The sequence below is a fragment of the Gigantopelta aegis genome, chromosome 9 (assembly GCF_016097555.1).
Source record: "Gigantopelta aegis isolate Gae_Host chromosome 9, Gae_host_genome, whole genome shotgun sequence".
NCBI lineage: Eukaryota > Metazoa > Mollusca > Gastropoda > Neomphalida > Peltospiridae > Gigantopelta > Gigantopelta aegis.
In genome coordinates, this window is record NC_054707.1 from 44984892 (window position 1) to 45012391 (window position 27500).

Genomic DNA, 27500 nt, shown 5'->3' on the forward strand with positions numbered 1-27500 from the left:
AACTGGTTCATCAAAGCCCGTGGTATGTGATGTCCTGTCTTTGGGGAAGTGCATATAAAAGATCCCTTGCTGCTTATCGAAAAGAGTAGCCTATGCGGCGGCAGCGAGTTTCCTCTAAAGAAATATGTCAGAATTACCATATGCTTGACGTCCAATAGCCGATGATAAGATAAAAATCAATGTGCTCTAGAGGCGTCGTTAAATAAAACAAACTTTACTTTCATAGTATGGTATCATTTTGTTTTGTTTTTATTTTTATTTTCCAATTCGTTATCATTGTCACCCTTCTCTCTATCCATCTCTTATGTTCATAAATTATTGTTTCCAGCTTTAGAGTACCTTCTGATTATTTAATTGGTTTGTTTTCCGACTTTTCAGTTCTTATCGTTTTAGCCGTAACGTGTTTGTCATTATCAGTCATTCTAACCCCACACCTACCAAGACTGGTAAGTTTTGTCTGTGGAATTCGGTTTGTGATTTGAAAAAGAAATGTACTCCGTAGCTGCTTATTGAGAATGACACTCGACGACGCGTGGTAACATCATCGGGCTCAGAGCGAACGTGGTAGATCACTACACCGACTTCTCTCTCTAACCACAGTCAGCATATGACATGTAGAGCGTTCTTGCTGGTGTCACCATGTGCCTTTTAACATTAATTCTTAAAACTGTTCGCTCATTCATTCATTCATTAAGCATTTATTCATTCATTCATTTATTCATTCATTCATCCATTCATATTTATTTATTCGTTCATTCGTTCTTTCGTTCATTCATTCGTTAGTTTGTTTACTCGCTCGTTTTTCCCTACTTCCATTTATTAATTCGCTCGTTCCTTCTTTCCTTCCTCCATCCATTCATCATCATTTCGTTCATTTAGAGCCACCAGACTAACCCGATTGATTGAACCGTATTTGGACATAAACAGAAGAAAAAAAATCATCGTAACGATAAAACCTGCACTTAAAACTATCTACTATACGCCTTTCTTAGCCGTGGGACGTGTCAGCTTTATAAGCGATAGTGGACAAGGACGCAGGTTCGGCCAAGAGGCATCATTCACTGCTGTCTTGAATAGGGATTAGACAGTCGTGTGCTGGGTTGGCAGCTCAGAGGACAGAATCCGAGACGTCTAATAGCGTCTTCGGAACTGATTAAAACTGAATGGACGTTTTATCTTATTGAGATGAGAATGGTCGGCAGAGTGTGTTAGTTGTGAAGGGTGAATGAATGCGAGAGAAACATTGACGTATTGATATAGTAATGGTCATTAAGCAAATTTGACAAATGTGGATAGTTTTGTTTTTTCTTTCAGGGTAATTTTTTGTGTAGTAGAAGGCTTTAATTAAGTTACCATATGATCTCAGAGACGCAGTTGAGAAAGAGAGATGAGAGAGATTGAGAGGATGAGATGAGAGACCGAGAGGAGAGTAGAGAGAGGAGAGACGACATCAGGATAAGACGGGGAGAGAGAGAGAGAGCGACAAACACGATGAGAAAACAGAGAGACGACAGATGAGGGAGAAGGGGAGACCTGACAACCTTCCGGGAATGCATGACATAGGCAGGGCAGAGATTCAGAAGAAAGACGACGATGGAATATTATAGACAGGACAGAACAAAATAAACACCAATTTTGAAGAAGAAGACAGACAAGTACACAAAAATAGTAAATTTGGTAAGAAAAAGGGCAGAGAGACAGGACACACAGACAGGACAGAGGCAGACAGGAAGAAAGAACGAGCGACCCCGAAGCAACAGAGCCGCATCCGGAGCCGAGAGACGATGGTAGAGACGAGAGAAGAGAGATTTTTCAGTAGCAACAGAAAGCAATGAAACATCAATTAGAGATTAGAGAGCGCTAGCTATAGTTACAGCGAAAATGGCCACGCTAAATTTTTGGATTCCGTAAGAAGGCAGCAGATCCGTAGCCCTTTCGATGTCCCTCTGGCGAGGCTCGTCTCCTCCCGTCCCCACGAATCGCCAGTTTATTCCTTCCCCCGGCTAGAGTTACAGACCCGCGATTTACAGAGACGCACCCCTTTTCTTTGCCAGCATCTGACCTTTCGCGGGCGTTGTATAACTCTGAGATGATTGACTACCGAAGTTAGAACTCCCCCCTTAGAGACAACACCGAACTAGTCGATCATTGCCATATTTAGCTCCAGAACTTGTATTGATGAGTAGAGCTATGCATGACTTGAATTTATCATCCGTTTCCTCGCTCTTGACTTTACAGCACGCCGGAATGACTACCAAAATACATCCCCCACGTTGATTCAGAGCACATTACCACTCGATCCGCCGACCTTGCACTCCGGTCGACCCCGCAGGGCTTCAGAGACTCCGCCGGAACATCCGACACCGCGTTCAAATCTCATCCGACTGAGGAACAACGGGTCAGTTCCAGTCACCGAAACATTCTCACCATTTCACCCGCTAACCTCAGAGCGAGCTGCCTCGGAGTCGGCTCACCGGATGCCTCACCCCCCTCGAAATCCACACCCTGGATGATCTCCCCCCTGCGAGACCTGTCATCATAGTACGGACCTGCCCACATCGTCCCTGATTTTCATGGTGAGGAGAACTTGGACCCCATCATATTATGTAGACAGAGTTCATGTCAAGCACACTAGCCAGACACCTAGTCCCAACGTGCGCATTGTTCCATTGTATTCCATCATGCCCCTCTTTTCCCAGACACCGTTCCACGAGTCCGGCTTCTAGTAACCGACAAAATACCAAAAACGATTACGGCAGAAACTCCCCGAACAGTTAAGTTTCAGCCGTAGCCTTTCCATTGTTTACAAAAGCCACCATCCCCCTTGGTTACCTTATGACAGGTGATAGACCTGTGGTGATACAAGATAAGAACAGGTCCGTCAAACCTCCAGACACTATACAAACTGCTGTCATACCGACAGGTTCCCGAGTCATTAACCGACTTTTCCGGCCAGTTAATCGACAGGTTTCCGGTTCAGTTAACTGCCAAGTCCACAATCATTTACCATGGCAGATCACATCCGTTTACGCGATAAGGCTGCCACCGATTTACCAACAGTTAGGGATGCGTCAGTTTAGTGGCAGACTTCGACCCACATTCCGATATGGCTCTCGACAGACCGGAGTTCCCAATTCTACCTGTATGGCTCCATCTGTTTAAACCCCTCCCCTCCGGCCCTCCCACCTGCTATATTTTTAAGACTGACATTCTGACAGACCGGTTTTATCCCTGTATTTGCTCATACTTTCAGTGATTGACTCGGATGTATTTTCCCAACAAATACTTTCCTGCATTATCAAAAATTGCCATCACAAGTGAATGGAAATGAAGTGCAAATCAATATACACTCAATCCATCCAGTGAGTGGCAAATCGGAGGCGGTAACTCGCTTTAGCCGGACACGGATTACAACACTGAACCACCGGCAGTGTGTTCTAATTTAATCCCACACCGGCATTTTGAAGTACGTGTTAGATCATCCCCGGTGCCTCCGAGATGGAAACGAAGATACGTACTGGGCCGTTTGGTTATTCCAGCAGCCATGCTGCTCACAGCGCGTATGTGCGTATGTGCGTGCATGTATACGTGTAGGTATGGTTGTCCGAATGCCTGTCCGGATGCGTGTGCATAATAATGCATGTTTATGTATGAATGTGTGTATATGTGTGTGTATGTACGTATGTGTGTTTGTGAGTTCGTGTGGGCGAGTGACTTTGTGTGTGTATACATAAGTGTGTATATTTCTCTCTTTCGACCCCTCCCACCTCTCTCTCTCTCTCTCTCTCTCTCTCTCTCTCTCTCTCTCTCTCTCTCTCTCCTCTCTCTCTCTCTCTCTCGGNTCTCTCTCTCTCTCTCTCTCTCCTCTCTCTCTCTCTCTCTCTCTCTCTGTATGTGCGTGTATGTGAGCACATTGATTTGTTAATCATCGACTATTGGATGTCAAAACATTTGGTAATTCTGACATATAGTATTAGAGAAAAAACCCGCCACATGTTTCCATTAGTAGCAAGGGATCTTTTACGTGCACCATCCCACATACAGGATAGCACACATCACGGGCTTTGATACACCAATCATGGTGGATTGGCTGGAACGACAAATAGCCCAATGGGCCCACCGCCGGAGATTAATCCTAGACCGACCGCGCATCAAGCGAGCGATTTACAACTGGGATACATCCCGCTCAATGAACTAATACAACACGATAATATCTTGTTGTCGTGTTTGGTTGGTTTAGATGAGTTCAACCTAAATATCTCAGTACAAATAACGTATATCTATAACAATTACTTACGAATATATAGTCAACTCTTTTGCCCACTCCACCCCCATCCCCCAGCCCTCCCCCCCCAAAAAAAAAAAACCCCTAAACAAACAAAAACAACACAAAAAGACGTTACTACAGGTGGTGGCAATGATGGTCTAAACATGTTTTTGGAAATGTCTAAAGCCAAAGCGTTATAATTGTCTGTCTATCATATACACAGGGAACCTGTGCGTCTCCATACTTTCAAATACCGGCCTCGGTGACGTCGTGGCAGGCCATCGGTCTACAGGCTGGTAGATACTGGGTTCGGATCCCAGTCGAGGCATGGCATTTTTAATCCAGATACCGACTCCAAACCCTGAGTGAGTGCTCCGCAAGGCTCAATGGGTAGGTGTAAACCACTTGCACCGACCAGTGATCCATAACTGGTTCAACAAAGGCCATGGTTTGTGCTATCCTGCCTGTGGGAAGCGCAAATAAAAGATCCCTTGCTGCAAATCGGAAGAGTAGCCCATGTAGTGGCGACAGCGGGTTTCCTCTCAATATCTGTGTGTTCCTTAACCATATGTCTGACGCCATATAACCGTAAATAAAATGTGTTGAGTGCGTCATTAAATAAAACATTTCTTTCCTTCTTTCTTTTCCGTACTTTCATCTACTTCTATTGAATGACCAAAAGCATTATGTGTGTGTACGTTCTATGAAATGGTATGGAAGTAACTTTTATTTTATTTTATTTTCAACTAATGATGTATTATGTTTTCGCGTTGAATCAAATCTGTTTTATGTATTTAATATAATTTTGAATTATGACTTTATGTTTCTAGTATTTTATAAATCTGAACAACAAAACACACGATCAAAATCGTATCTCCGCACAAAACTCGGTCGAAAGGATGTTAGGCAAGGTCGTGATTGTTTCCCTTTCATGATATAGACCTATTAAGAGCCCCAATCTTAATATTACTATAAAATTGTGTTTTAAAGGAAAATGGCGTCTTGTTACCACCGTTCTCGTATATGTGTATATAAAATGGGTGATAGTTGGTGCATTTGTGTTACCATACTTATTATACAGTTATTAACAGAGTCAAGCAATAATTTGCTTTTAAAATTTTGACACAGGATTTGTGTCTGGTAGTGTTCCGCAGTAAAACTGTGTAAAAATACAAACGTTATTTCCCAGCGGGAACTTCTTAAATTATGCAAGATGCTAACATTCCTGACAACAGTAGGAGATGACGCAAACGACGAGCTGTTTGTCATGGCGAGGGGATACACACTGTGACAAAACGTCATACAATATAAATGACAATAGCTTCTTAAAATAGATTCCTACAGCTGATGTAAAGGAAACTCATTATATTGTTATTTTCATTGTCTTTGTGGTTATTGATATAGAGCACGGGTGTAGCTCAGTGTTAAATGTTCGCCTGAGATGCTATGAGTCGTAGGATCGATCACCATCGATTGGTAGGGAGTTTTGACCGTCCCACAGAACGTTACACGACTGACATATGAAATGTCGTGGTATGTACTGTTCTGTATGTGATATATGAAAGATCTTATTCAGCTTTTTCGTAGAAGTAGCCTCTGTGCCGACAGTGCACTCTCTCTCTCTCTCTCTCTCTCTCTCTCTCTCTCTCCTCTCTCTCTCTCTCTCTCTCTCTCTCTCTCTCTTCTCTTTCTCTCTCTCTCTCTCTCAATACAGCTGTCAAAGGATCAGCAACAAAGCCATTGGGACATTTACTGTTCAATAAACACAGATGTCGATAGGTTGATGGCTGTACATTACATGCCAGTTATATTCAGGTTAATTGATTATTTATTTAGTTAGTTAGTTAATTAAATATATTGGGTAATAACAATACTGGTAGTGTTGGGTTTGCATTAACGTCGATTATCGTATATCAATAGATCAACAGAGAAAAACAACACAAAAAAGCCCTAAAAGCTGTTGCAAAGCAGAATTGGGTCATTCAACAGTAAAAGGTCTAATTCCACAGATGTCTAGTCTTTGTTGGCTGACAAATGTCATGCATATATTTCCAGAACGTAGCCCTATTGTTTGATAGTCTGGCCTACGTCTGATGAATGGAAAGTTATTGATGACCAGCAGTTCTACCCTGGATTTTATGGTGGAGTTCCTGTCTGGCCAAATTGCAGTCTCTTTAATGAGGTATTTTATTTTAGTTATTATCCTGGAATACTGGTACTGAGAACAGAGAAAGGGAAATTACTGAACACACGAATTAAAGTTAGTGATGATAAGCATACATCAGAATTTATGTTGAATATTAAGTCTAAGTGCTTAATTAGATGTTTTGTATACATCACAATGGCCTGAATATTTAATTCATGTGCTTAATTAGAATCTGTATAGTCTCCCCAGGATTGCTGTTACAAACGTATAGCATGACTAGGTACGGTGTATTTTAACTTTGCATAACCAGTTAACCTGTTAAGTGATACTTTGAGAAGGGTTCTATAGTAAACCGTACACGTTAATTATATTGCCACATTATCAATGTGGTGAATATAGCGTAGTGTAATACATCCGGAAAGGAGAACACCTCTTTGTCAACTCGGTCACGGTTATGGCTAGAGAAGGATTGTAAAGAGTGCATAGGGACGATTTTATATGTCTGGGTTTCAAAACAACGGGTTATATCAAAACCTAGGTTTAACACTGGTTTTCATAAAACGCTGAAAAACTTGACAAAGACCTACACATGTGTGAGTTTTACCCGTGTTTACAAAACCACGCTTTTTAAATGGGTTACCGGAGATCTGGAAAGGGACATAAGCGAGGGATAGCTTACACTTCATCACTTAGTAGTTGAAACTCGTTACCGGTATATTACTAACATCACTTTACGAGATGGGGAATCAGCTACCTCCTCTCCCCACAGTCTTGGGCAAACCTTTGCATGCAGGCAAACATGATGGAGATGTTTAGGCAAACTGAGCTGGTTTGAAAACGTTTCACCAGGTATTTCCATCATTCTACTCAAAATAATAGTTATAACCCATGCAAATAGCGTTGAGAACCCTTCATAGCTGTTGGTACTAATGTAAAAATAAATAAACGCTGTTACCCAGAATCAGGTATTTTCCGTCAATTCGAGCAAACATCAGCCTTGAACAAAAATCGGAGCCCATGTGTTTTAGCAAACATAGAAGGGAAGGGGGCTGGGAAGGGGTGAAATTGAATAAGTTCAGAGAAGTATTGGCGGAACCATGGTAGAGTGCTAAATGTAATCTTATTTTAGGATTGTCGCAAGACATTAACCTACAAATCGTCTAATGTAAATTATATTCAAATACATGTGTAAATGTCTATATACTAGACATACAAAAGTAAAGTGATATTCCTTTGCATTACCTTGCAATTATTAATCCAGCATGCATTATTTAATATATAGTAAATAAAGCAAAACATGATATTGATTCTACCCCCCCCCCCCCCCCCCCCCAAAGATCAAGGCTATCCAGCAAACATTGAACATAATGAGCGCAGATTAACCCATTATATGAAATAATAATATTGTTGGCTTTTCTTTTGAAATATTGTGAACATTATATACAGCAATGTTGCAGATATATATGGAACATTATATGAAGCGATGAGTTGGAACACATCTATGTGTGTGTGTTGGAGGGGGAGGCATCTATGTATATATATATATATATATATATATATATATATATATATATATATATATATATATATATATATATATATATACTAGTAGGACGTGGGGGGGGGGGGGGGGGGGGGCTAAACCAAGGCATACGCAAACTAGAAATCCCCATATTCTAGTTCCGATTTGGATAAAATAAATTCAAATGTTCCGGACCTCATCTGTAAGGTCGTTTGACGACTGAAACGGCAACGTTTCACAAATTCCACGTCGTAATAACAATCTAGTGGATTGAAATGGTCTCTAGAAATACGTTCACATTTCATGGGTCTGTGATATTGACATAAAACACGATTTACAGTTGGGTTAACTAGGGTTATTGAAAATAAGACGTGAACCGCGCAATAAAGATGACCCAGGGATTAACCTAGGTTTCCAAAACCCACCGATAACCCAACATATCAAATAGGCCCTTAGCAAGTGGTCAGGTAGAAAAAAGAATAACGTCTCTATATAGCATACTCAATAACTATCCAAGCACACACCATTATTTTATAAAATGTATCAGAATTTAGTAAAACGTCAACTACGTCACGGAATTTTTTACTGCGAAGGAGATATATGAAGTAGAAACTAAACAAAAGTCATTGTCCCATTTTCTGTTTCGATGTAAGTCCACGTTTCTTCCTGTTCTAGCAAGACCTATTTCGTTATCCGGATTTTGTTTTTAAACTCAACATCCAGTATGTGTCTCTCCTACCGTGACATTTCATGCGGAATAAGTGCAAACTTTAGAACATGTTATTTTCACATTTGTTCATGATATAATTAAACATTGCTTTCTGTTATATCACATAAACATGAATCAAAGATGTTCTGTTATGTAAGGCTTGTAACTTAAAGGATGCTGAATCGTTCTTGTTTTGTTACTAGGAATGTCTAATATTGCCAATTATATTTAGATTACAATGTTTAGGGTAATATAATGTTGACAGCAGTTAAACAGTACAAAAGTGGAATGCTCCTCTTTAATAGCAATAAGAGTAATACTGTAGACATTCGATGTTTGCTAAAAACATGTTATAACTATACACGTATTTATTGTGATACTATATTATTATTGCATCTTTGTTATATCACAGTAAACTAATTCGCCATCTTTTTATTAACTTTTTATGGAGAAATTAAAGAACACACACACACACACACACTCAGAGGGGGAGAGAGACAGACAGACAATCTCTCTCTCTCTCTCTCTCTCTCTCTCTCTCTCTCTCTCTCTCTCTCTCTCTCTCTCTCTCTCTCTCTCTCACACACACACACACACACACACAATCAACAGAGAGAGAGAGAGAGAGAGAGAGAGAGGAGAGGGGGGGGGGCGAGGGAGAGAGAGACAGGCAGAGAGAGACAGAGAGAGAGACGGGGGCAGACAGGCGGACAGACAGACATACATAAAGACATAAGACGGAAGGGGGACAGTGAGAAAAACAGACTGTAAATAAAATATGAAATAGGAGTAAAAACAACGATTTCTTTCATGCCTGCCGTCCTTCGCCAATCAGTGCTTAAAATGTGTGATTTGCTTCAACAGCGGATCGACTAGATTCTTCGACTCCGTCTGCAGAACGGGTTCTCGCACAGCCTCTTGGGATGTGTTTGGCTAGCAATAGAGTGTTATATATGTTGCTAAGACTAACGGATCCTTCCTTTCGCAGACTTCACAAACAGTTAAAAGAAAGCGCAATGAACTATTGGAATTCTTCTAGACATCTTCGGTCCAGATGGGTGAATACTCCGCCGTTTAGTACATTCCTGGCAATTAACAAGGCTTGTAATTTTAATTAATGTATAACTTGAGAAAGCTGGTGAGAAATAATAGAATATGGCATGGGGGCAAAGTCGTCATTTCTGTTGGTATTTTTATCTTTTCGTTTCGGTCGAAAATTTTGTTTCACTGGAATAAATAAGCCACTTACGAGGAAAGTGATTTTATTAAACTTTTCGGCTGCTGTTTGAGGACAGATCGATAGCGCACGGCTTGGAATGGTGCTCCGCGAAACAGTAGCTTCAAACAGAATGTACGTGCCAGACGCGAGAGCAAATGGCGCTTTAACCGCGATGCGCCACGGAAGCCGACGGAACTGACCAAAACGTCAATTAAAAACATCGTCGACGAAATGTTTATCAACAATCCCCAGTAAACGTTTGCTTAACGCAGTTCCATAACTGATAACGCCTCGGAGGGTTGTACGCTGGCTTCATTCAATTCAATAACGGAAAACGCCTTACAAGGCAGGATCCTGGTTTCACTGAATGCAATAATTAAATACGCCTTGTACTGTGGTTTAATATTCACAGGCTGTACAATAACAGTGGTATACATTCAACCAGTTTAAAAACCAACGGAGTTTCTCTCATTCCAAGATGGAGAGATAGATCTAATGTTGTTTGCTATGCGTGAATGTGTCTTCGGATTATGCCAAAACATTACGGGACACTAGAAAAAAAATATAGTATCGGTAGTTTGTGTTTGACGACTATTAAATATACTCTGCTACTTTAAAGACAAATTACCAGAAGTGATTATATAACTGAGAGTTGGTTGAATACGTCAATGTAGAACTGCGGAATACTCGATTTGATAAGACAACTACTTGAAACGTTTAGTTACTGGGATACCACACAGACAGTAAATTAGTAGAGACAATGAGACGTCAATATTATGTTCCGACGCAGCATACATCATGCAGCTACTTAATTCAGTTCAAGAGGGAAAAAATACCTTACACTGTGAAATGTTTAGCAGTCCAAAGTTCGATGAAGAAAAACGTGTACCACATGACATAACTCAAGTAACAGAACTCTCGTTAGTTTGAATAATCAAACACAGGGTGTTTTAGTGTATACGTTAAGCTGGTCGTTAATTTGTGCGAGGCAAGTGTTCGTTAATTCGAGTGAAACATGGTTATCGTTAACTTGTGTGAGGGGAAATATTCACTAATTCGAGAAAAATTAGCAAGTAGTTAATTCGTGCAAAGCAGCATACTCGAAAATTCGAGTGATACAGAGTGGCTTTTAATTGTGTGAGTAGGATATTTCTTAATTCAACAAGGGGTATTCGTTAATTCGAGTGACACAGGACAATATTGTATTCGAATGAAATAGGGTATGCGAGCGAGGTAGGGCATTATTTGAAGCGAGACGGAGCTATCATTAATTTGAATGAGACATGGTATTCATTGATTCGTTTAATAAAGAAACGTGCACTATTGTATAGAAACGTTTGAGTGTGTACAATAGATTTAAAATAAAATAAAATGATAAAACATTATTATGCCATACGTTCATCATTAATTCAAAGGATAACGTCCATCGGTCTATGTATTGTGTGCAATATGATAATCTTTAGTGCGTAACGGAAACTAAACACGTTGCACCGTGACTGATGAATAATATATTTGGATGAAACAACTGTAACGCATTACTGTAAGACTGATAACCACACAGGTTTGAGGGAAAACGAAAATTGCACTGCGGTGTTCTTTTGTTTTGCTTCCTTTTTTTTTGCAGAGTGACGCTTTGTTTGGAAAGGAGTGTTCAGTGTAAACTTCATTTTCGAAGAGAAGCGTAAATTACATAAGTTTAGGTAATTTTAGCATAGAAATAATTAATTTATATGCAAACAGCGCACTGCCTGTCAGCGTGTGTAGCAGACTTACACTACATCATCGCAACATATAGCGAGTACATGCACCCTTAATGTGATGACCCTTGCTCTGAAGGGGCAGTGTGTGGGTGTAGGATAAACAACAAAGACATTACACCGAGTGTACGTTTGGAAGTGTTCTGTCTCCGTGTATCCAAGAGGGACAGTGTGAGGGTGGCGTCATTTAGGATACGATAACACACCGTGTACAAGTCGCTGCATCAAGTTGACGTTGTGAAGGTTTCTCTATCCGTGTATCCAAGAGGGACAGTGAGAGAGTGGCGTCATTTAGGATACAATAAGAGACGGTGTAAAAGTCACTGCACGCTGTGTACGTTGCAAGTGTTCTTACTCCTTTTATCCAAGAGGGACAGTGTGAGGGTGGCGTATTTAGGATACAATAACAAACCGTGTACAGGTCGCTGTACACAGTCTACGTTGTGAAGAGTTCTGTCTCGATTACAGCATAGGGGATGGTGAATGGATACCCGTTCTTCTCGCGTCGATCCAGCAGGCGCATCTTGAAGCACCCGAGAACCCACAAATCGTCCACGATGATGCCGTCGGGCTTACCTCGCCCGGGCAACAGGAAAGACAGCGCCATACGGGTAAGTGCTTATCTCATTATGTCATCATTATGCTGTTGTTTATTTTTTTAATTATTATCCAGAGTTCACGATATTCAGGGAAATATAACCAGTACGACACACGTGTCATAATGACTTCATGTTCACAACGAATGACGTCATAACTTAATGCGGCTTCCCCAGTCTTAGCTCTGTAAACGCTTACCAAAATGTCATCTCCTTCTAGTTATTTTTGAAACGTTTTGACATGGTCCTAGCTTATCATTCATAAAACTAATATTTAGGATATTATGAATAATAAAGAAATGATTACACTTGCGTGGGAATCGTAGTGATTTTACGAAACTCGTATCAGGATTCATGTATTACCCTCACTCGTGATCGGGAAATACCAGAATCCTGACTTCGTTTCGTAAAATCAGTACGATACACAAGCTCGTATAATAATCTTTATATATATATATGTAAAGAAAAGACGGCTTTAGAGACGCTGCCTAAATTATATCGACCTTTATGCCTTCCCTTCAGTTGTTCATCCATTCCTTGATTTGTTGTCAGCCACGATTCACATAAACAATCAAGTTGGTATGGGGATGCGAACCCTGCTCCTACTAAATGTAAAGACGACGCTTTAACGACTGTGTCGTCAAGTCGGTATCTTTATTAAAGTATAATTATACTGGATGTAACCCGTCCTTATAACGGGAACGTATAGATGAGGTGTGGTGGTCTTACACTGGGCCTTTCACCATCTATATAGCCACTTCTGTGCTAAATGACAATGATGGCGGCTTCCATTGCCATTGTATTTACGGAATTCATCTTTTACGCAATATTTAGTATGATGTGTGTACGGTAGTCCACTGGCGCGCAAAACGACCAATGCAAAGTGAGACATCAGGTAAGAACAAAGAATGTTGTCGACAGTGCAGATCGAAAGAGGAGAAGCGATTGGAATGACCGGACTGACTAATGACTAATCACAAGTACCTTGTTTTTGCAACGCAACCCATTGTTCGCTTCCTCCGTATTAACTATTAACCGTATCTATAGGACATCCAGTAAAAATATCTATTATATATGACCTTTATGAAGAAACAACCTTTATAGACACCTTGCCCGTGTTCTTTATATGAGTCCTTATTTATACATACACATATACATACACACATACTTACATACTTACATACATACATATATACATACATACATACATACATACATACATACATACATACATATATAAACACACACACATACATACACACTTACATACATACATACATACATACATATGATTGGTAGCGTTCCGGCCCAACAATTGCGGGCGATTGGGTGCCACAGGTTCGGGTCTCGGTAACGGCATGAGGAAATTTGTGAAGGCAATAAAGGATTTTAATATCCCCTGTGCCAGTGCGTCATTGCATATATGTATGTTTAAGTCAAAACCCGACATACATACAATAGAGATATTCAAAATATAAAAATACATATATAGCCAGTGCCAGGTCTGTCCACATCTGCATGTAAGTCAAACGTTGCCAAGCCATGGGGCCTTAGAACCGCGTGGTTGATGGACCGGTACGAATATGGTCGACTAACGATCGTTCTATTTTTGTAGAACGTAGTTGGTCTGATTGGTAGCGTTCCGGCCCAACAATTGCGGGCGATTGGGTGCCACAGGTTCGGAACTCGGTAACGGCATGAGGAAATTTGTGAAGGCAATAAAGGATTTTAATATCCCCTGTGCCAGTGCGTCATTGAATATATGTATGTTTAAGTCAAAACCCGACATACATATAATAGAGATATTCAAAATATAAAAATACATACATACATGCATACATACATAAACACACACACATACATACACACTTACATACATACATACATACATGCATTCAAGCATCCATCCATGCAAGTGAGCCGGATGTAGTTCAGTGGCAACATGTTCGATCCCCGTCGATCCAGCCAGTGTACCAAGACTGATATATCAAAGATCGTGGTATGTTCTATCCTGACTGTGGAATGGTTCATATAAAAGATCCCTTGCATGCGGGTTTCCTTTCTAATACTATATATCTGATTTACCAAATATCTGACATCCAATCAATCAATGTGATCTAGTGGTGTCGTTAAACAAAACAAATTTTAACTTCAACCATCCATGCACGCATACATACATGCATAAACTAAACTACGTCTCGTGTTAATGTAACAGTCATTCACTAGACCAGTTACGTCTCGTGTTAATGTAACAGTCATTCACTAGACTAGTTACGCCTCGTGTTAATGTAACAGTCATTCACTAGACTAATTACGTCTCGTGTTAATGTAACAGTCATTCACTAGACTAGTTGTGTCATGTGTTAATGTAACATTCATTCAGTAGACTAGTTGTGTCATGTGTTAATGTAACAGTCATTCACTAGACTAGTTGCGTCAGGTGTTAATGTAACAGTCATTCACTAGACTAGTTGTGTCATGTGTTAATGTAACAGTCATTCACTAGACTAGTTGCGTCATGTGTTAAATCAGCTGTTTTGTTTACAGAGTGCTTAATGCAGATTGTTTTTCTCAATCATAATAATGCTAGTCCAAAGGATAATTACAAAGCCGTATACTGATTGGTGTTTCGTAACATAGCGCGCTTTCTAAAACTACTAATGTTACAGCTTTTTTGTTTTCTGTATATTAATTTTGTGATAATTTCCAATTTAGCCAAATGAATAAAGAAAGAAAGAAATGTTTTATTTAACGACGCACTCAACACATTTTATTTACGGTTATATGGCGTCAGACATATGGTTAAGGACCACACAGATTTTAAGAGGAAACCGCTGTCGCCACTTCATGGGCTACTCTTCCGATTAGCAGCAAGGGATCTTTTATTTGCGCTTCCCACAGGCAGGATAGCACAAACCATGGCCTTTGTTGAACCAGTTATGGATCACTGGTCGGTGCAAGTGGTTTACACCTACCCATTGAGCCTTGCGGAGCACTCACTCAGGGTTTGGAGTCGGTATCTGGATAAAAAATCCCATGCCTCGACTGGGATCCGAACCCAGTACCTACCAGCCTGTTGACCGATGGCCTAACCACGACGCCACCGAGGCCGGTATGAATAAAGAGGACGACATTATATGCATTTCACAAAGCATAGTAATGTGTTAATTATGTTAAGATTATACGATAACTTCTCATTAATATGAAGTGGGGCAGGGTTTTTTTCATATACAGGTTTCATTGGTGGTTAATTTACAGTGATTGTATTGCAAAACAAAGTTAATATTTAATCCTGAATGTGACTCAACTCTCAATTAATTGTCACGGTCTACCGCTGGACTCGCATTGAAAAAAAAAAACCCAGAACATAATATTATTACATCTCGACAGCATATCAGGAATATATAATAATATGTTCCGGTGGTTATAAATGATTAGGTATCAGTTATTATCACGAGGGATATCAAGCTATTAAAACAGACACTCGTCATGCGTGTCTTGACGGCAGGGTCTGTTTGCTGTACGAGAATCCTCTTGTTAGGCCAGGATAAATAATTAATTCCCGTCGTGATATTCCAGTTAATCAAATCGGTTGAACACTGATGGTTTGATTCTTCTCGCGAACCAATCCAACCCATGGCGTCATGGTCCAGTTACATGGACAACACAAAGAAGTCACATCTCATCTACCCCCGTGATCACTGGAGTATCAATATTTTGTTTTCAATTTGCATGACCTTTTATTCCAAGGCTAGCAAGATAATATATATTTAATTCGAAAAATAGCATATGATATTTCATTATAATTTCCATGTGGAAAAACTAAATTGTATTGACAGATGTATAAAGGTAATCATTATCAGTTTGTTCAGTAGATGATTCATGCTGAATAAAAGGAAATATAATATAGAAAACACAAAGCTTTGAAAGTATTTGGGTTTAAAAGTAGAAACCAATTTCAAGTTCCAAAAATGTACAATTAATCGATTATTGGTCTATCGTTGATTGGTTGATATAAATAGATGTACGATCATACTTTTGTGACACCCCATTACGAACACAGAGTATATCCTTTTGTACAGGTGTATGCAATCGATGTAAAGACAATAATCATCTGATTGGTTGTTGCATATATGTCAAAGTCAAATAGTCCACCGAAATTAACACTGTCGATACTAATTGCTACCTTTGGTGTATATTAATCGTTTTAGTTGGGGAAATAAGTGACATTTTATTTTAAATATAGCGTTTGAGTATATGTACGAAATAAAATACTATTTCGTTTGCTTTAGATACCATTTTTTTTAGAACTTGCTTTTTAAAATCAGGTTCACTCGTTATATATTTTTTTCTGCTATACGTTCACAAACGCACGCACATATGTGTAGATATGTGTGAGTGTGCGCGCGTGCGAGCGTGCGTGCGTGCGTGCGTGCGTGCATGCGTGTTGAATGTACAATTAGCATTGCAATTTATGTATGTGTTTAAAAATAAAGCTTCCATTACGATTAGTAATTTGTTTTTCCTGTGTCACGTTTACTCGTAAATCGCACGCTGGTATTGATCACTGTGTAGGTTTGAATCAGTGGTGTAATTGGCTGACCCTAACCCTGCTAAATGCAGTGTCGGGTCAGACAGCACTTAATTGTGAGAACGTGCATCTCCATCCAGCCATACGGCATGGCCCTAATATACACATCCACACATACTTTTATTTCCATGATTTTCAACTTCACTGCTTACATTTAATTGGCATGAAGCAGAAACTCGATCCGTTAATAGAGCTGGGTGATGGGGTGGTGAGGTAGGGGGTGGGGGGGTGGGGGGTTATCACAGATTTCTAGTCTTCGTTTTAAAATGTATACTGAACAACAACAGAAATAGAGATTATTATACGAGCTTGTGTTTCGTACTGATTGTACGAATCGAGTGTCTGGATTCATGTATCGTCCGATCTAGAGCGAGGGTAATACATGAATCCTGACACGAGTTTCCTAAAATCAGTACGACCCACACGTGAGTGTAATAATTTCTTTATTATTCATATTATTAGTGCTATTTATAACATAAATTAATGCATGCTTAACGACACCCCAGCATGATCATACTTATATATTAATATAATACATGAGTCTGAATGTTTGTCCAGCAGCCAGTAGACGCATAATTGCTTGTTTTTACTATTATGTGACGTTTTCGCAAACCCTAAGTATGGCTAGAAGGTCATACGCTTGCCCGACTAGCTAGTTATGTATAAATAAGAAATTATCTTCAACGAGTAAAACGTGAAGTAAAGCTATTCCTATGAATTAAAGAGAATGTATTCGAAGGATGTGTATTGATCAACATCATTGTGTTTGCATTAACGTTATTGATAGGTTTTCGCCCCGGTGACTATATTTTTAATGTTGGATGGAGTGAGACGGGTTCGAAACAATGAATATAAATACAATGATTGATAACTGCACTGGGAAGTCAGCTGCTTGCCAGAGTCGTGGAACATTTCGTCCATTAATAAAGAGAAAATGTAAATGCGTCTTTAGTTGTAGCAAATTTTATGTTTTCCGCCAGCAGACCACTTGCAAAGGGTTTTCAAAAAGTATTTATAAACTTAGTAATGCAATATATAAATCTACAGAAACCATAAAAGTGATATTCAGTGGAACAGTCATATTTTTTACTGTATTTCAGTTACAGTGAAAAAGAAAAATCATATTTATATTTTTGAGAACAAGTTCATGATTCAATTATCTCCCTTGTAACTTATTGCGATCTGATTATTGAGATCAGTGTCGTTTCATTGTTTTTAGTTTTATGATTAGCAATGCAACTGCTCGTATTTGAAAAATAAACATATGTACTTGGAACAATAGCACCTATAAACTATGGATATGAAGTGCAATGTCCGTAAAATATCTAAGACTGATTGGGTACGAAGCAAAATAATGGTGACACAATATCGTACAAACCTACAAACATATTTTTTGTAAATGATTTCAGATTGGTTTGACATAAGAGGAAAAGTAAAAGTGTTTTTGAACACCCCCCCCAAAAAAACCCCCCAAAAAACAAACAAAAAAAACAACAAAAAAAAACAAAACAACAACAACAACAACAACACAACAACAAAAAACAACAAAAAAACAACAACAACAACAACAACAAAACAAAACAAACAAACAAACTATTTTTGTGTATAATTTGGAAAACAATCGGCTCAGAAATAAATAGTTTGTAGTAAATTTTGTAGTATGAAAAAGAGTATTCCCAGTGGGAAGCACTATAGAACTTCGATTCGTGTTTTATTTTGATTTTGGTTTCTTTGGACGATCACTTATTCAGGTTTATTTTCACAGCAGTATTATTGAATAATCATTAATTCAATAATTCAATTATGGTATTTTTAATCTTTTTTTTTTTTTAAAGTCCGTGTTCAAGTACATTTTCGTCAAAACATTCACCAGAATAAATTTTATATATATACGTGTTTCTGATAGAATAAACGAAATAAATTTTAAAAAGCTAAACATATTGACAACAAATATAATACATAGACCATTTAATGGTGGTTTTTCAATACGAGTTATATATCAACGCGTGATGTGTGAAAACCATATTTTAACTTATTACACCTCAATTCGTAAAAATATGGTTTTCACACATCACTTTGTGATATAAAAATCGTATTAAAAACACCAAGAAATAGCCACTATTTATTTAATCAATATTACATAGATTAACATGCAAAGTTGTATATAAAAATACATAACTGGTTTACTTTACCACAAATAGCATAACCTTGACTTTCATGCAGTATCGGTGGGAGCAGTACGTGTGTGTTATCCCCACTCTCTCTCTTTCTCCCCTCTCCCTAACCCCTCTTCCTAACTCACTCACTCTCTCTCTCTCTCTCTCTCTCTCTCTCTCTCTCTCTCTCTCTCTCTCTCTCTCTCTCTCTCTCTCTCTCTCTGTCTCTCTCTCATACACACACTGTCTCTCTTCCTTTCGACCAGTAAGTAGTACCTAGCCAGGAGTCAGTGTCGGTAGAAACAGGACAAAGTGATATAGGGCCGTCTCCAGCTAGACCCACAACAAGTTCTGGCTGGGTCAAAGTTCGAGGTGCACCCAACATTTGATAAAACTGTTAGTACCACAAGTCCTGATATTGGTGATGCATGTGAGTGTGTTGGTTGTAAAGACAAAATGCTTTCATCTGGGCAAAACATTCCGTTTAGTTCCACTGTATCAAGTAGCCTGTTTAATGAAAATGAGCAGCTTGACCCCCATTGTTTTCTGATTCACTTTAAGGGTGAATGGTAGTAGTATATACATGGTGTATATGTCGATTGATATTGTTGGTAGTAGTTTATGCCACACATGTTACTATTGTTGTCTATGGGATTTCATTTGGTGGTATACACCCTATAGGAGATCAATGCTCAGACAAATGCACTTTCACAAGCAGTTGACAAATGTTATCATTCATTATTAAACGGTTTTAGTGAATAGTGTATCAGTTTCTTCAAACTCGAAGAAACGTGCAACTAACTCTTTTTTTCTGTTGTCACAAGTGTAGTTAAATGTTAAAACGCTAGCCTAACAATGACTCATTGTCCGGGATCTGTTTAGCTCCAGCCAGTGCTACACACTTGGTGTATTAAAGGCCAGTGTGATTATCAAACTGTTCAGATACGAACCCTCCAGGACAAAAATATGTATGTTAGGCTTTTGGTATTATTATATTTTAGACATGCCAACTTGAATATTCAGCGTCCTAATAATCAATGATAATAAAACATATATAATAGTCTTAACCTTTTCATCTAAAATATTTATCCTCTCCCTATTTTCAAAATAATCTAAATTGCCCCGGGTAATGTAGTAAAACCCCAGTTTGTTCCGGACACAGTCAAGTGATCGCCATGAGGTGCTTGTGCCCCAGGATCAAACCACCACGTTTGAGCCATTCAACTGATTGTTGTTGTTTGTTTTTTTATTTCGTTCGAACCAGTGCACCACAACTGCTGAAAGGTCATAGCATGAGCTTTCCTGTCTGGGGAAACTGCATACAAAATATCCCTTGCTGCTAATGGGAAATGTAGCGAGCATCCTCTGATGACTACAAGTCAGAATTGCCAAATGTTTGACATCTAGTAGACGATGATTAATTAATAAAAATATGTTATAAACAAAACCAACTTTAACTTTAATATAAATAAGGGTCGATATTTGGTATTTAAAAATGGCTTCCTCAGATGCGAATGTTAGACTTGAAGTCTTAAGCATTGGTGAAAGTGTGTTTTCCACTGTCATTCTGGTCACCGAAACTGATTCTCTTAGTAGTATAACTGGGGTGCGGAATGGGGGGTGGGGTGGGGTGAGGTGGGTGTCCTGTGGTGCGGTATGGGGTAGGTGTAGGTATTCCGGAGTGCGGGATGGGGGTGGTGTGGGTATCCTGGGGTGCGTGATGGGGGTGGTGTGCGTGATAGGAGTGGTGTGGGTATCCTGGACTATAGGATGCGGGTGGTGTGGGTATCCTGGGCTACAGGATGGGGGTGGTGTGGGTATCCTGCGTTGCGTAATGGGGGTGGTGTGGGAATCCTGGTCTGCGGAATGGGGGTGGTGTGGGTATCCTGGGGTGCGTGATGGGGGCGGTGTGGGTATCCTCAGCTGCAGGGTGGGGTGTTGTGAGTGTTAAACACGTTTGATAGTCTGCACTATTTCAAAATATGATGATGTTTTGCTTGAAGTGTGTCATATGTCAGTTATGTGGGGTTTTGTTATGTCGATTAGCACGAATGGGAAAGAAACCATTTTGAAAAATAGTGAAAGAACAAGACGGCGGTATACAATTCAGTATGGCCTACACAGATAAGGATAGTACATACCACTGTTTCTGTTACACCAGTTGTGGAGCACTGGCTGGAACGAGAAATAGCCCTATGGGCCCACCGACAGGAATTGATCCTAGATCGATCGCTCATCAGGCGAGCGCTGTGCCACTAAGATACGTCCCGCCCCTAGTGGCTTTTAAAGAAGCGAATTCTTGGAAAAATTCCAACACTGAAAACATCAACCGACGTCGGTTTTAGAGCATCTAAACCACATTCCTGAGCGGATCATTGTTCAGGTGATGAGTGACAACAAAAAACACAATGGATAAAGCTGAGCTGCAATAATTGTGATTGGCACCTTCATCGCCGATATTGATTCTAGATTGTCATCCCGTGATCTGTTTGTGAAGGCTGCTATAGGGATGACGTCATTGCTGCCGCCGATCTCGTCTCTTGAGCCGAATTATGTCAACCACTGCCCAAAGATCTTAGCCCTGGTAAGAAGCAGACTCTGATGTATCTAACTCTGGCATGTGTGTAACTGACAGTTGTGTGTCAAACAGCACTGCAGTCGTTTGTTCGAGAATCGGCGGTTGTCAGTCTGAATAAGGCGATATTACCATTTGAGACAAATTGTAATGCCAAAGATGCTAAGTCTTCAGACGTCATTAGAATAAACTTGATTGAGTTTCACGGAGAATTTAGGACAGGCAGGCAGGTGTGAATAAATGCAGGTTTAACGACACCACTAGAACACATTGATTTATTAATCATCAGCTATTGGATGTGAAGCATTTGGTAATTTTAGTCTTAGAGAGAAAACCCGCTACATTTTTCCATTCGTAGCAAGGGATATTTTATATGCACCATCCCACAGACAGGATAACACACACCACGGCCTTTAATATACCAGTTGTGGTTCATTGGCTGCAACGAGAAATAGCCCAATGTGTCCACCGAAAGGGTTCGATTTTACACCGACCGCGCATCAAGTGAGCGCTTTACCACTGGGCTATGTCCCGTCTTCAATATATGTTTGACTTAAAACATATATTGGACCTTGTTCCTACATTCTAACCACCTCGGTGGATAAATTCAACTGATTGGGTTTTTCTGTGCATCAGAACTGGTCACAGGCCGTGGTAAGTGCTTTCCTGTATGTGGGAAGGTGCATATAAAAGACACCAAGCTGCATTTGGAAAACTATAGCCGGTTTCCTCTGATGACAATGTGTCAGAATTACCAAATGTTAAAAATCCAATAGCCGTTGATTAATTAATCAATGTGTTCTAGTGGTGTCGTTAAACAAAACCAACGTTTTGTTTTATGGACCTTTCTGTATTAAATGCATTCATTTCTGCCTGCCCGCCTGCATACCTGCCTATACGCTTACTTGTGTGCTTTTCAGTGCGTAAACATTTATTATTAATAGATACATAAATACATCGAGAAGCATGCATACATGAACCCACTCACACGTACGTACGTTTGCTAGTACAGATAATGCACAGTTCCACAACACCCTACCATACTGGTTACCTATCTTGTTACCGGTATACTTACTGAGTAACTACTAACACGCGCAGCACTACATCAAACATCAGTGCACCAGGTCGGAGTTAGAAAAACGTCCAACTTCAAATGGATCATGGAACATGGCTACGCCTGCCTCTCTCAAGTAAAACGAGAAACGTCTTTCTTATCCTGTGTGGATTTAATTGGTCATTTTTTTTTTTTTTTTTTTTTTTTTTTTTTTTTTTATCTAATTCGATTCGAACTCGCGGGGCATTTTTATTAGATAATGTGCGTGTCTATTATTATTATTATTATTATGAGGAGTGTGCCTTGTTTTGTGTGGTCGGAACATAGACCAGTGGTAAACCACTCGTCTGATACGCGGTCAGTTTGCGATATATCTTCGTTCCAGCCAGTACACTACTGATATATTATAGGCCGTGGCATGTGCTATCTCTTGTCTTTGGGATGGTACAAATATACATATAAAAGCTTTCTTGCTACTAATAGAAACATGTCGAGAGTTTCCTCTCTACGTCACAATTAACGAATGTTTGACACCCAATAGCCAATTATTAATAAATCATTGTGCTCTAGTGATGTCATTAAACAAAACATACTTTAAGCTTGTTTGTTTGTTTCTGAGGTTTGTGTGTGTGTGTGTGTGTGTGTGTTGGGGGGGGGGGGGGAGGGGTGTTTGGTTTTTGTTGTAGTTTTTTCGTTTGGGGGGTTGGTTATTAATTATATTTTGGTGGGTGGGGGGTTTGTATGGTGGTGAAAGAAGGGGGATGGGGGGGGGGGCTAAATTAATTATATTGATAAACATCTGTCTGTGTCTTTCTTTCAGTTCTGTCACTGGCAAGATACATAAGGCGTATCATAAAATATTGTTTGTTTCCGGTTACCCGACCGACCCTAACTTGAACCTGCCGACACTAAAAAAAAATGTGTATATCCAAAAATGTATTTTTAATATAACAACGATTTCCACGAAAACATTCCAAAACTATCACAAACACGAATTTGGTGTCATTTAGGGGATAACCCTACTGTGTTTTCCAATTTGCGGACGTATATCGGTGGTTTTACTGTCGCAAATTTAGTTTTATTGGCGACCCGTTAGCCACGAAATGTTTTCTTCTAACAATTGATTGATGGAGTTCGGTAACTTTCGTGAGATATCGGGCGAAGAGTCGGAAAATTGTTTTCACGAATATATGCGATCTTTTCCGATTTACTCTACATCTAGCGTAGCGAGGTGTTCCGATTAATAATAATGATAATAATAATAATAATAATAATAATAATAATAACTATATTTAATGATTTACTCCAGCGACAAACTGGCCGTGTAGAAATTTAGTGACCTTCTGATAAACTAGGGGAGGAAATGTTTACCGATACTGATGGAGTTTACTGCCAAATCAAATGATTAAATATGTCAGTAAGATCTCGATGCGTTTCGTTATGTTTTGTAAGTGGTCACTGGGAACTTCGCGGGTTTCCTCTAAGAACAGTGTCAGAATGACCATGTGTTTGACGCCCAATGCAGATGATATTAAAGATAAAAATCAATGTGCTCTAGTGGCGTCGTTAAATAAAACAAACTTTACTTTTGAACATTCGTTTGAGCATCCTGAGCATTTGTACTGCATTTCTATTCATTGGACCAATTGATTGCTTCAAACCAAGTGTGTACTTTAATACTGGATGTATACAGAATAAAACTAACATTGCAAATTATAAAATTGGTAAGTCTACCATTTCTTACATACACTAGGAAAGATCATATTTATAACATTTGTTTTTAAATGTTATTGTTGGACAGATAAATATAGAACCCTTCTTTTCAGTTTTCATTAAAATAAATTGTTATAACTTATTTACTGGTTTCTATCCAATTAAGGTTCAACCAAGTCTGTCCTGGACCAGTACAGAAATTAAGTGTTAGTATGAGAGTAAACCTTCTGCCTATTATTAAACAGCAAGGGGTCTTTTGTATGTACTCTCCCGCAGATAGGTTAGCACCATGTTGCCCTCAAAATCAAAATGCCTTGCCTTTTATAAATATATAAGTTGCCCATGTAAAAAGAAGCCTTTAAACACACCTTTGTGGATAGTACGACATATTTCCTTTTTTTAATTAAGTTATGAAATAGATATAGAAAATAAAATGGCCATACGGTTTTTGTCCTTTTGAAAATTGTATAATGGAAAAAAAAGCCCTTATATTTAAAACTGTACATAAAATATGCCCCCAAAACGTCACTTTACCATGCCTTACTTCATTTCTAGGGAAAACACTGTTGCATAATGCATTTCTATACATGAAGAGCTTATTTTGGATACTGGTAGTCAACACCTTTATTTAATATCCATAAATAAAATTATTTTCCAAAATAAAATGTTTTTCATCCTACCTACCCTATATTTTTCCAGCATGTAATAGGAAACAAGTAATTTTTGTTTGTTTGGCCTAATATAGTTTTATCACTCTACAATTAACGACATAAAGAGGATAATAGACGGCTTGCGTAGCTCGTGTTATCCATCGTAAATTGTAATTACCGAACGATGATGTTTTAGCATGGCTGCACAAACTGGGTTAATGGCGATACCAAGATCTGATTTGATGAAAAGACCAGATAGTTCTATTAAATTCTGGACTAGCTATCATAGAGCAGAAAGTTGTTTTATCATCTATGATTTGCGTGTGCATCTTGATCGTTTTCTCGAGGTCAGGACCCATGACGAACATTTTACTTCATCGTTGCAGCATATTGACGCAATTGATGACGTACGTAATGTGTGCGAGGGAAGGGTGATGATTTTCGATTCACTTCTTATTTACCTAGAGCCTTACAGCTCATCGGTACAAAAAAAAAAATAATAATAATAATAATAAAAAAAAAAAATGAACATATGGTAAATGGTAAGTAGTGGTATTAAAATTAACGATGTCTGCAAACTTTAAATGCATTTTCATTTATGTTCGTCCCGTATCCAATTAAGGTCTAAAATATGTGTTTCAGGGAACCCGACAATATCTAGAAAAAGGCCGACCCTATTTGTTTCAATGCCTTATTATTTTATATAGAGGATAATACACGAGTTACCAGTTATTATCAAATTTATGTCCCGAGTGAAATAATTATATACTTTATATTTTATTCACGTTTCACGGATAATTTTAAAAACCCAAAGTTCTATATATAACCTGTAAAACAATATCTATAATGAATTGCATGAAACTACCATTTTATTGCAAGTTTAACACAGAAACCAGAAAGACGTAAACGCAAACACTTTAAACTACGTGACGTCATTGTGTGTGCTTTGCCAAATCGTGATGACGTCATATTTAGTACCGACAAGGTGATTGGTTTGTTGGCATCAAATCCTCCAATAGTAGAGTAAGTTAAACCAATGGCATGGTGATTTCTCAGTGAGAAATTATGATTTTTATTGTCCCCGTTATGAGTGCCTGTTGTAATAAATCATTATTATGTTTCAGTGTGTAATTGAACAGAGTACATACACAGTATTGTGTGTTGACCCGTAAGGGCGAGTAAAAGGAATCATAATAAAAGCCGATCTACCTAACCTATTTTTGGCACGTTTCCGAAAATATACTAAAAGGCAAAAGTTATTGTGACACACAGTAGACAAAGATAATTGATGATAGGTTTTTACTGCCGTATATGAAACGTTATAACATGGAAAGATAAATGTTCGAAAGTATTGAAACAAGCAATAGTCTATGAAAAGGGCGCACCTGCCATATGCAAATGAGCCACATCACTAGAGCGGATCCAGAGCGAAGTTCACATAGTCAGGAGCGAGTGTGTCCACTTTGAGCATTGATACAGGCCTGGCACCGTCGTCTCATTGAGGCCACTGAACGCTGGAGAAAGGGATGGTACAGGCTGTGAGGATTGCTGGCTGGAACCTGTTTCGCAGATGCGTACATGTAGTTCAGATTCATGTGTCTTGGCGAGGGGTTGTCACGGGTGGTCGGTCGCTACGGGGACGTTCCCTGACCTGGTTGTTTTGTTGATATCGTTGCCATAAGTGCCATATGGTGTCTCTGTGGACGTTGAATTGATGTGCGACGTCACGCTGCGAGGTCCCAGATTCAAGCATCCCTATGACTCGCCATCTTTCATTATTACTGAGGCGTGGCATAACGAAATTGTATCAAACAGTTCACCGATGGTGTTTCTCAGACTTCTGGACTTCTGAAGGCTGCACAGAGTGGCAATGATTTGCGACTGAATGTCTGGCCTTTTATGGTGAACACTGGACAGCATTTCTCCCGAATAGTCCATGTTTCTTGCACAAAGTATGCAATCGCTGCAACAATTGCTTGGTTGTATTTCTTTGAGCTGTTTCATGCACATTTTATCTGGTTTACATCCATAAATCCATTCACAAATTTATTACTCCAAACAATCCATGTCACAATAAATTTTGCCTTTGAGTATATTTTTAGTCCTATTGTTGAAGCACTCACTTGAAGCGAACCCAGGAGTTATCAATATTAACCACAGTGGCCTAGCCATTTCGCCATCAATAGATGAGTAAAGTAATACCATTACTGCGTGTATGGTTTCACGGTATACACGTTAACACGTCCGCAGTCACCACAGTAACAGCAACGATACGTTTAAAACAAGAGATCAGTTTACCCCGGTACGTGGGGCCCATATGCTTACGGTGCGAAATGGGACTCAGTTGTAAAGCGTTTGCTTGAGGTACGGTGGATTGTATAATTTTTAATTGTTAAACTTATTTTCTTGCTTATATCCAGTTACGTTTCAAGAACGCTGTCCTGGACACATACCTTAGCTACTGGGCTGTCTGTCCATGGCAGTGGGTTAGTAGTTAGTTGTTAGTGGTTAGTGAGAGAGAAGTTGGGTGTAGTGTTCTTACATT

The 27500-nt window shown here is 39.2% G+C and overlaps 1 protein-coding gene across 1 annotated transcript in view; it reads left to right on the forward strand.

The window, feature by feature from the left end:
* Positions 1 to 11454: 11454 nt before the first annotated feature.
* Positions 11455 to 27500, forward strand: part of LOC121382048 — an 81920-nt gene continuing 65874 nt past the window's right edge. Inside the window, exon 1 of the mRNA XM_041511523.1 lies at positions 11455 to 12231. Within this exon, the coding sequence (XP_041367457.1) occupies positions 12097 to 12231 (135 nt within the window). The 5' untranslated portion in view covers positions 11455 to 12096. The remainder of the gene's footprint in view (positions 12232 to 27500) is intronic.